The sequence below is a fragment of the Metopolophium dirhodum genome, chromosome 4, assembly GCF_019925205.1.
Source record: "Metopolophium dirhodum isolate CAU chromosome 4, ASM1992520v1, whole genome shotgun sequence".
NCBI lineage: Eukaryota > Metazoa > Arthropoda > Insecta > Hemiptera > Aphididae > Metopolophium > Metopolophium dirhodum.
Window position 1 is genome coordinate 3,736,658 of NC_083563.1, and position 12,291 is coordinate 3,748,948.

A 12,291-nucleotide genomic window follows, 5' to 3' on the forward strand; every position below is an offset into this window, starting at 1 on the left:
ACGTTCCGTTATAAAACCAATACAACCCTCATACATAGTTTGGATTATTAAAACAGTCATGCGATGGACAACGATTTCCATAATCACCACCTTTAATAATCATGATACCTATTGATTTCAATGTGTGTTTAAAAATAAAACCAATCGAATTATTACATTTCGAACTATATCTTGTCGTTCACGAAGTCTTGTTCATAGTGTGATCGAATCGTAGTATGTTAGTAGGTAACAAATGCATCAAAACTATTCTAAATAATATATTTAAATGTCAAAGTCCTTAAAAAAAAAAAGGTTCAACTTAGTAATCTATTGGTACTCCGCTGGCGTACACAATTTAAGTCTCGAGATAAGCAGCACACGTATTATAGCAGAGCTTAAGTAAACACTTTTATTTGCACGGTTAATTAAACCCTATTGACAAAAATAAAAAAGCAAATCACACACGGCGGTGTTTGTTTTCCTTCGCGGACAATCGAAACACGCGGAGCCGAGTGCATCATAATACGCGAAAATAAATTTGACTTTCGGTCGTAGGTATAACAGCTCGCAGAACATTCGCCCAACGGCTAACGTTATATTTCCAGGACGATTTTTACATAACGTCCTCAAAAATCAGTCGCACAATTATTATTATTAATGCAGCCGATTATTATAATATTGGAAAAGCCACCCACAACAATATCGGTGTGACACGCCAACGCGACTGTTCGTAATTTCGCATATCATACCGCACGTGCATAACAATAGCAATGAATTATAATATTTTATCTTATTACGTATTATTATACTGTGGACGGGCACGTATTATTGCACGGCAATATCGTCGTCGCCGTCGTCATTAAGCACGAAACGTTTTCCGCGCTCGGCGATAATCACATTATAATTTATAATATATTATTATTATTATATTTATTACACGTCATCGTCATTGTGCTCGTATGGCGAAACGCACGCACGTTATTCTACGATGTGCCATATTATGCGGTACAGCTAGTTCAGAATCTCGTCACTATCCGTCATACTATAATATATATACGGGACCGGAATACCGTCAAATTATCGAACTCATCGGATTACCGAAATTTTAATTTTTCCGTCGTTAATGTGTTACAAGAGATCAGCACACACACACACTACACTAGTATGATACACTGCATCTCTTATTTTACACGTCCCGGTCGTACACAGGTAAAAAGTAGGTACCTTTATAATATTATTCTACGATGTGCCATATTATGTAGTACAGCCAGTTCAGAATCTCGTCACTATCCGTCATACTATAATATATACGGGACCGGAATACCGTCAAATTATCGAATTCATCGGATTACCGAAATTTTAATTTTTCCGTCGTTAATGTGTTACAAGAGATCAGCACACACACACTACACTAGTATAATACACTGCATCTCTTATTTTACACGTCGCGGTCGTACATAGGTAAAAAGTAGGTGACCTACCTACAGTGTTAGGCCGAGATAAATATAATTTTATCTAGATAAAGATAAATCATAATAATGTTATGTGGATAAAGATAACTGAATTATCGGATGATTTTTTTCATATTGGTTTATGGCACGTAAGCTCTTAGTAATATAGAATAACTTAATAGTGTGCTATCGAAAATGTCGATAGTTATTAGTAAATACTACCTACTTAGTAAATTACTTAATAAATAAAAGCCGTTTAATAAATTTAATCGTCTGGATAAATTCATCTAGATAACGGTGATTTTTATCTTAGATAACTGTGTAAATTAATAATCTCTATTTATCTAGATAAGATAAAAGATAAAAGAATATTTATCTAGATAAACTCAACACTGCCTATCTATGTGAACAAAGGGTTCGCGTTCTGTGCATATAGGTACAGGTCTTAGTAATTGTATAGAAACGAAATTGTTTCGGAATGTGAAAGAAAGGAATATTTAGTATGCCCGATCAAATGTGAAGATGTGAACAATTCGTTTTTCAATCCTCAATTTTTAGTTGGTAAACCTTATAGCGTCTACAGCAGTATAAGAATATATTATTAACGCTTGGCTTGGGAAGAGTTGAAATGCTCATACTTCATTACTTCAGATGGTAGAATAAGGTTTTGTTTGAATCGTTTATTGATCAAATTATTATTTTATAGCTATAAAGCGAAAAAATATTTGTAACCGTTTGTTCATATTATAATTTCGTATAATTACGTCATAATAACCGACTATAGCATATTTTACACTTGTATGTTATTTTAAAATAATATTTGTATACATTTTAGTTGTTAAATTTGCATTTTTCTCATAATTACATTGATACATTTATAAATACATTTCGTTATTACACTATAACAGGCACGAGTATTATTCTTATTTAATTGTAATGTACCTTTATTTAATTAATAAAACCATCATCACTGGTGTACGCACATCACAGCTTCGATTAGCAATATTATTTCAAAATAAAGAATTCCGTTAGCTAAATCATATTCGTTTTCTTAATGCACTCGGCTATAGTAGGATTAAAAAATATAAATTAAAACGGATTACCAGCTACGGATGAATATACCGCATGTGACCGGATTTCCGGGACCACTGCAATACTATGCTATTTGATATCATATATTATTATAACAATGTTTAATAATAATACGTAATATTTAATGTGTTATTATAGTCTCGCCGATGATATGGGTACCGAATCAGTTGGTCGGAGCTCCGTCCGGCACGGACGTGACGATCGATTGCCAGACGGAGGCGTATCCTAAGTCGATAAACTATTGGTCGTTCCGCGACTCGAAAACGATGCTGTTCGCCAACAAGAAGTACGTGACGTCGGACTCCGAAAAAAGGTACCACATCCACATGCGACTCACTATCCGGGACCTGAGCCAATCGGATTTCGGCAATTACAAGTGCATATCCAAGAACTCGCTCGGCGAAACCGAGGGCTCCATCAGACTTTACGGTATTTAACTACCACGCAGTGTTATTACAATATTTTTATATAATAATATGAAGAATTGTGTAGACCACGTTCGGGGTGTAGGGGGTATATGATGATTAATTTTGTTTTTACTTTTTACATGGGGCTCTCCTAAATGCCCTATTTTTTTTTTCAACAGTTTTATTGTTTTTCATTTAATTTAATGAAAATTTTATAATTTTATTATTATACATTTGAAAAAAATACTTATCCAAGTCTAAAGGGCTGGGGATATCCGTACATCGTCCCCTTCCTAAATACGCCACTGAACATTATTCCATATTATGCTACGTATACAATAGCTATAAGTATAATATTATGTACCATGATTTTACTCGAGGTTGCGATTCGTGTATACGCTGTCCGCCGAGTGTGGTAATTGTCCTAACCTAACGACCCCGTCACGGCAGCTAGTGGGCTTATTTTGTTTTATTTTATTATTCGTTTAATTTTTTCATTCTATTTTTTTTCTCCCCACAAACGTTAACTTCATTCCATTCTGGTTCCGGGGAACACTTCAAAGTCGACGACGCCAATTATTCACGGTTCGTTTAAATCCCATTTCCCGATGTTCCACTTTCCGACAAAGTGTATGAAACAACAATTTTCCCCCTTACGTGGCATCGATGTTACGTAAAAAGGCCGTGATTGATTAAAAAAAAAAAAAATACTAATAACATAAAAAATCAGGAATGAAATGATTATAAATTCTTTCGACTTGTTTACAGACGATTCGTCGACAAGTATAAACACAGAAAGAAAGTATCTACTACCCTTATTCAAAGTTAAACAAGACGACAACGTTAACTGTGCACAATCCTAAAGCAGTGGACATTTTTCTATCTGATTAGATGTTCGATACTGTATATAAAATAAAGTTTTACTGCCTCGGAGGTTCTAAATAAATTATACGTGTCTCCCCTCCAAACTGTGGTTTTTTTATCCGAGTCTTTCAATTTACTCGTATAAATTCGGATCGATTGTGCAATAAATTACATAACCAGGGGACTTTGTCCATAGCGCAACGTGAAAATTCATTCTTGTGATGTCGTATAATGTTTTATACATTTTGGTCTTGTTTACTATTTTCCACCATTTATTCATTCGTGTTGTTTTTGCTTTTTTATCATTACAGAAATACCAAAACCTTCTTTAGCCCCAAAAAGTGCGTCCGAACTCAACCGGGCGAATAAAGAAGGTAAGTCCATGTCACCATGTTTGCTTATCAAGCAATCATATTATAACAGTAATATTTTACCGATTAACAATATTCATATTAACAACAAATATGGTGCATTATTGAAGATTAATTATCTTTTGTCTATAAATATATGCCTACTAATATTTAAAATAACATTAAAATGCACAATTTTTGTTCATGCCAACTTGAAACTTGGCTCTGAAACTTATATTTCTCTATTAGTTGTATTTAATTCATATTTTAAACGACTAAACAAAAGTATATTAAATAGTCTTATATTATAAGAATAGTCCTATTCATATTATTCTACTCAGTAAGTAAATATTATAAAAAGCAATATTATTAGATATTATAAATATCTTCAATTTATTTACATTGTAAACAATTTAAACTCTACTTTATGATTGCCATAATATAATATAATTTAAAATTTAAAAATAATATTATTTATTCATCGTTATAATAAAAATAGAAATAAATTTAAAATATTTTTATAAACAGTATAAACAATAGCTACAAACATTTTTATATTAGAAAATAATTATACCCAGTTTTTTTTTAATACAATTTAATACCAACCTGCGACCACTTATCCATACGCTATACACAACACCTATGGAACTCAATACCCAATATGGTTACATACTTACATGTACTGTAATATAATATTACTATATTACTAGTAAATATATGTATTTAATTTTAAATTTTAATTCTATACCAATACAATATAAGAATATATTAAATTATCAAATCCTTCAGATCATAATATAAATATAATATTAGCTAAAATCATTTGCAACGATAAATAAAATAACTAATATAATTTTAATTGATTTATACTAAATTTGATTGAATGATTCTTAAGTATTTTACTTTCCATTGTTTTTCAGTTACTTTTCATTCCTATGAATTACATAGTTATAAAATATGAATAATGTAAATCCAATGACCAACCATTATTATTTTTAACATAAATTCTTATAAAAATATCTTCTGATTTTTGTATGAAGTTCAAGCTTTTTTATAAGCTAACCTTTTATATAGTTTTCCAAAAGCCCGAAAATTTACTCCGTCTAATAATTCAGTTATGCAGAATTTCTCCAACTAAAAGTATTTATTATTTTCAGTAAATTAAATTTAAATACTATACAACAATCATCAACCACTCAAGCCGGTGAAGAATATATTCAAATCTAGTAAAACATAGAAAATCTCTGTTAGTGCAAATCATTAATTGTTTTAACATCTGAGAGGAGCAATTTTATTGGTTTTACAATGATGTGTATTTTAAAAAAAAATTGTTGTATCTTATAAGACACATTTTATAGTAGAAATAATCCATTCATGTCTATTTTCGAGAACGGTTTCTGGTAGAGAATTGGATGTATATGGTACTTTTGGAGGAGAGGAAGGGTCAAGCATAAAAATTAACCGTATTTTATTTTTATTTTAAAAAGAGGAAAATTTAAAAAAAAAATACGGAAATATTTTACCCAACAGAAATGTTTGACAAAATCAATAGTTTTTTTCTATAAAGTTAATAAAAAAATTTACAAATTGACAATTTATTACAAGATACATCATAAGTAATAAGCGTTCAAAGTTACGAACGTGAAACTCTCAAAATCACGATATTTTCAAATTAAATTATAGTTAAAAATTCATAACATTTTCAATTTTAATCGTTAAACCCGAAAATATATCTAATACAAAGTACCCGATAAGTTTTTCTTACAGAAGCTTAAAAATATTTACAATTGTTCTATGTCATTCTAAGTTCAAATGTTTATGAAATTGGATATTAAAATAACAATTATTTTGGTCGCCCATTTTATGTGTATTTTTTTAAATATTATTCTTTGGGACTTGAATATTTTCGCCGTTACATATATGTTTATTTACTATGCACAAACACAGTGCAATTATAAAAATATTTAGATTATATTTAAGCTATTTATACCACTATGGACCTATTCATACCGTTCTACCGTGGTACTGCGTCATTGACTCTCAAGTTAATAACTGCTATACGCCTATACCTATAGTAATATTATGTTATGAAATAATATTATAATTATTGTTATAATAATATAATATTGTATGCAATTGGTATTTGGTAAAAATTGTTCCAACCAATCATATGACTCGTAAGTGAAAAATAAATTAATAATAGTAGATAGTATGAATCGTATATAATAAATATATAAAAAAATATGCTTAGAAATATTTGCTGACTGATCGACTCTGCTCAGAATCGTTTTTCGTTTACAATTAATTACCATTGAATTCAAATTTAACACATTCGTTACAACTTAAAGTGACTTACTCAATAACGAAGAATATTCGACACCTATACTATACAGAAGAGCGTCTACCCTGGCTTTATTTTTAAACATAAATAAATAAATATGTGTTTAATAAATTAAATGTGTACTTTATTTAACAAGTGTTTATATATATATATACAATATACATTTTGTAAGTAATATTATATTTATATTTAAATGTAACACATTTTTACACAATATTATAAAATTAATACTTTATAATACTATAAATATTTTATTCAGGTCAATACGTTTATAACAAATTTAATTAATAAACTTTCTCTTTAAAAAATCATAATAAATTTAAAATTTAAAAGAATTCTTGTTAAAAAAATAATAGTATACAATGTATAGTAGTACCAACATTATTAACATTATTTTATACTGTTAATTCAATAATTTTAAATTGTTGTTTATAGTATGGTACTATCTTTGATGAGTTGTACCTATGCAACTTCTTGGGACAAAGTTTATGAAAAGGACCCATTTCTTTGCATATCATAAATAATGATTGTATAATGCGTCTAGCACTACAACTCGTATGTTCTAAATAAAACTTTGTAATTCTATAAAAACAATAAATAAATAAATAATACGAGAAAACATTTATGATCCATAAAAATAGACTCATAAATAAGAATTTTATTATATAGCAATATAATAATATTATACATCAATGGTATATTACAACTTTTGTATGTGGTGTACCTACCTAAATATGTAGTTTTTGAATATTAAAAACCACAATAGTATGTGTATTGTGTATTACTATCGGCATGTGAGGTGCAAAAACAAAACCGACGATACCTACGAATCGTGAATGTGCATGAGGTATAATATAATATAAGGTCACACACGTGACTGCTATTTACTGGAGGTGATATCCGTGTTGGTCCGAGTTCAAAGAATATGTGCTAAACGAGAAACGATGAGCTGTAAATTCGGTTTAAAGTACTTCGTAACTTGTGGTTAAGCTTCTCAAAAGAACAAAAATCATGTTAGCTAATACCGATTATCGTTTTTCAGTTCCATTATACGAATTTTCTTGGTTGAATTACGATTCTACATTTTCATTGATCGGCATATTTTTGAGTGGTCATATAATTCCCTCAAAGATAAATCCTGTATATAAATGACTTAGGTCACTTTATATACTAAATACATTACTCTTAAAGCCACTGCTAAGACATATTTGATATTCTAAAAGAATCAGAGATTCTACGATTTAATAATAAATTATATTTTAAATTCCTATTTAAACTGTTAGATTTATATTTAAAATTGAACACGATGACGAAGGCATGTTGTACTTACATGATATCGACTTTATCGTCCTTAATAGCCAAACACTTTTATAGTTTTATAATACTATAACTTATATAGGACAATAAACCAACATATATCTACATTTATAGTTTAGCTCTTAACTTTGTTTCTACGATATTATGATATACTTAATTATAACTAATATAATATAATATAATATTTAATTTTACGTTCAATATAACGAACAAAACATATCTACATACCTGTACCATTATTGTTATACATTTTATAACGAGCCAAAAATACAATTATTTTTGTCAAAATTCCGTCCAATTTTTCATAATATATTGCGTTTCAAACTTTCAAATAGAATATTCTCGACTGTTCGAATAAATTTATTGAAAGAACGTTATGGAATTCGGTCCCCCCCCCCTTTCACACTGAAAGTTTTGAAAATAATATATTTTAGACTTAACAATTTAGTACCTCACCCGAAAACATTAGTACAGTTAAACCTATATATGGGCGAGAGATAAAGACAGTAAATGTAATATAGAGATACATATAGTGACAGTGATTTAAAAACAGTAGAATGGAGATAGCTGATAGTGATGGTGAGAGCATGCGCATAGGGTCACCTGTCTGTTTGTGGCATTCATTGTTAACCAATCGCGTTGTGTTATGGTTGGTTCGCAGTTTTGAAGCAACCGAAAGTGTCGGTGGTGCGAAACATGACTGGCCAGTCTGTCCGGGACAACCGGCAGCATCAGTCGCGTCCCGTCAGGCCCACCGTTCCTGGGAGACTCGAGGCCTCAGGTGGGCAATCGCGTACGCCTTTTTATAAAGCACATTTGTTTTCCTTTTTATTTCATTTTTTTGCACACATTTATTATGCTAGTTGTTTATTTTATTTTATATTTTTTTTTTTTTGTAAACTCACTCGCAATTTATTTAACTTTTGAACACACGTTGATTACATTTTGTTTTATATATACACGGGTGTTACATGTTATTATTTATTTGGCTTGTACACAGACGTTGTTCTCGTTTGTTCCTCCTCGAACGCGATAGATATACTCATCAATTGTCACTAATAATTTACAGTGCAAGCTGGACGATGACGATAACAACTGAATTATTTTTTCTTAATATCCGCGCACTTATTACACTCTAATTACTAATGTATTAGGTATAGAAGATATAAACAGGTAAATAATAGATCAATAAACAAGCATTTCACTCGTGACTCATAATTCTTATCTGATTATCTGTGTATTAAACGATTATATTATTACCGTTGGTATTTCATACAAACAGGATAAATGACGATAAAACGAAAATGATAATTAATAACACTGTTTGTTTAAAAAATAAATTACGTTAGAAACGCATTAAATCGAAATTAAATAAAACGATTTTGAAAAAGTGTGTGGTGAAAATGTATTTTCTGTTGCACCTTCGATGTGGTTACAACGAAAAACACAAGAACGAAAAAAGAAATAATAATAACGACACTAGAGAATTGTCTACGTGACTCGCTTTTATTTCCCTACATCGGTGTACTTGGAAGAAAATTTCATTTTTAATACACACACCCTAGATAGACGATTGGATTCAAATATATAAATTCAAAAACGAAAAAATTGTGACAATTTTGATATATGTATATAATATTTTAAACCGAATAAAATATACGTGTCTATAGGTAGGACGTAGGTTTACTACTTGCTTGTATACTCGCATTTTAATTTCGTAAAAGAAAACAGTGTGTGCATGTCTGCAGAAGACGAGAATATTTTGTTACTGTAATATACGTGAATGTAGTATAATATTATATTATTTTTCATAAGTAAAACGTTTCTAATCCGTAAAACACAATAAGAATTCGCTTGCTGATTTTTATGTGTAAATGTTATTAAAATCAGATGGGAATAAAAACGGTGTATTCATTAGGTGAAAAATGAAAACTAAAATTATGGACTGCGATAAAAAAAAAAAAATATGGCAAACTTACTTAATAATATAATAATATCTATTTAATTACTTTTCGGGTTAAATTTTTTAACGTTTCAAAAACTTTTTGAGTACATCCTATATATTTTATAATAATATGTTAAGTTTTTGTATTGCTTTGTGAATACCATTAATAAACCATTGCACTGCAGGTTATGCTATGCGATTTTGAACATGGCATCCATTGTACGCGTTTTGACTTGGTCTGTTGGTTTGAATCATATCCGCTTTGAGTTTGTTTTAATATAAAAGTCTCACCTACGGAGATTTATAAAATACTAAAGCAGTTTGAAAGTTGAAATCGTTTTTGTTTTAGTTTTATTTTAAATACATTATTGCGTGCCCTGTTGAAATTGTGTAAATCCATTTCGAAATGCCTCTCGGCAGCATCATTAACGGGCCAACATTTTTTTTTTTTTTTTTGTCACGCGTTTTATTTTATTTTACTATTGTTACTATTCTTTTTTTCATATTTTTATATCACATATTTTATCCATCGCAAGCAATATTCGTTGTACTGTCGACCACCGTAAATATTTGCTCGTTGGTTTCACTAAACCCGATATGACTCGGGCCTTTAGAACCAACAAATCCTATTTCTACACCACTGATGTTGCTGTTACTTGTATGTTTTTGTTTTCCAGGCAATTGGGGGCCTAGCAGTTACAGCCGGTCTCAAATCGTAATAACCGTGTTTGGTGTGGTCACGTGTCTCACGTCCTCGCATCACATACCATCATGAACGGCTCAACATCCTTATTATATATAATCATAACATTATATTATTCTACAATAATAGCTGAATTTTTGTTTTGTTTTGTTGTATAAATTTTAATATATATTATTATATAATAATTATGAATTGTAAGTTAAGTATGTTACGAAACTCAACAAATATTATTGTTGTGAATAATTGAATAATTAATTACAATAACGCTTGAAATTATCGAAATGCTATAATAGAAAATAATTTTAGGCACTGCTGCAATTTTACATTGAGAAGGTATTCTAGTTGCGATAGAAATTATTGTATTTTAGAATTCATTGTTGAAGAATCAAATATCATCATAATATGTGTCAATCTAATAAAAAAATGTTCTATATTTATTTGAAATACCTACTAATTTAAAAACTTGTCAATCTAATTTGCACTTTATTCGCGTAGTGCCGTGTGTTTATACTAATTTTGTTTCATTTAATCACTTTTCAAAAAATCAAAAAAACAAATTTAAATCCCCTAAATAAAAAGTATTATAAGTAGAATATATCGTTTAAAAAATAAATTAGAATGCAATAATAACTCTAATTTTGCTTTGAAATACAACCATGCTCGCAGGTTGTACTAATTGCATGAAACGTACAAATAAATCTTAATGTTTCTTATGATTTGGAGGGTAAAAATAATAATGCTTGTTGGATCGCCCCATGAAAACGTTTTGACATTTTGAGTGGCGAAAGAACTATGTGTATAAATAGAATATTTATTAACTATATGTATAAATAATATCTCAAGCGGAAAAAAAGGTCCTATCGCCGTTCCGGATAACCTGTACAATAGATTCAATAGAATAAAAAAACACGCATAGGTAAGTTCGTGCACGTTTTTAAATTATTCGTATGTAGTACTACTGCTGTTACGACGTTGAATACGTAAACGACGTAATTTTCAAATCCTTTGGAAAACTTGAGTTTAATAAAGAGATCTCGGGTACGACAAAATGTGCGGGTTATCATATTATGTGCGTTTACATAATATGGTATATTTGACCAATTTGCAATGGCGTACATTATGTCATTATAACCTTTGTTGAACTATTCAAATATCGCTAAAATCGGTCAAAAGTAATACACTATATAAGTCTAATATACTAATATGGTTCTACAAACCATCTTATATGCCATTAGTATTAATTTATATCTCGCTACACATATTAACGTTTCCTCGGTTTAATGTTGTTTTTTTTTTATGTTTTTCAGTAAATTCCTATTCGTTGCCAAAGACGACACTTGACGTGACAATATTATATAAAAAAAAAAAAACAGTTAAAAAATAGCAATATAATATTTTAAAGTGACACGTTGCGAGCACTAAAAAATGTAAATAAAAACAGAGGGTACGTATGTATTAATAATGTATTTAGCTATGGTATATGCTCTTGGAAATTCGTATGGTTAGGGTACGCTTTGTTTTTATGCCCAGGCGCAACGCAATAAACGCACAAACAGAATGTTTTTTAAGTCGCCAAAGACTTGCGGACATAATAGCGTATAGGTACCAGTGATGTTTAATAATAATCATTGAAATCGTTAACCTGTTAAATTTAATGAGAATAATTTTTAGCGTTAGATTATAAAACATACCTTTCGGGGCATTCGCACAGATATCATTCCGTTATCTTTGCCGTTCCGCGTACAATAGCATTCACACGAGAATAATAACAATAATATAATTAATGGAATTTCAAAATTTCAACAAACAAAATGATTGTCATACCAACTCTCTGAATGTACC

At 29.8% G+C, this 12,291-nt stretch overlaps 1 protein-coding gene across 2 annotated transcripts in view; it reads left to right on the forward strand.

The window, feature by feature from the left end:
- LOC132942497 (lachesin) overlaps positions 1–10,634 on the forward strand; it is a 130,701-nt gene extending 120,067 nt beyond the window's left edge. The window contains exons 6-9 of one of the 2 annotated variants that reach the window (XM_061010932.1): positions 2,661–2,951; positions 4,105–4,167; positions 8,463–8,582; positions 10,424–10,634. In XM_061010932.1, the coding sequence (XP_060866915.1) occupies positions 2,661–2,951; positions 4,105–4,167; positions 8,463–8,582; positions 10,424–10,521 (572 nt within the window). In that variant the 3' untranslated portion in view covers positions 10,522–10,634. The remainder of the gene's footprint in view (positions 1–2,660; positions 2,952–4,104; positions 4,168–8,462; positions 8,583–10,423) is intronic. The other variant, XM_061010933.1, reaches the window with a different exon arrangement.
- The last annotated feature ends 1,657 nt before the right edge of the window (positions 10,635–12,291 follow it).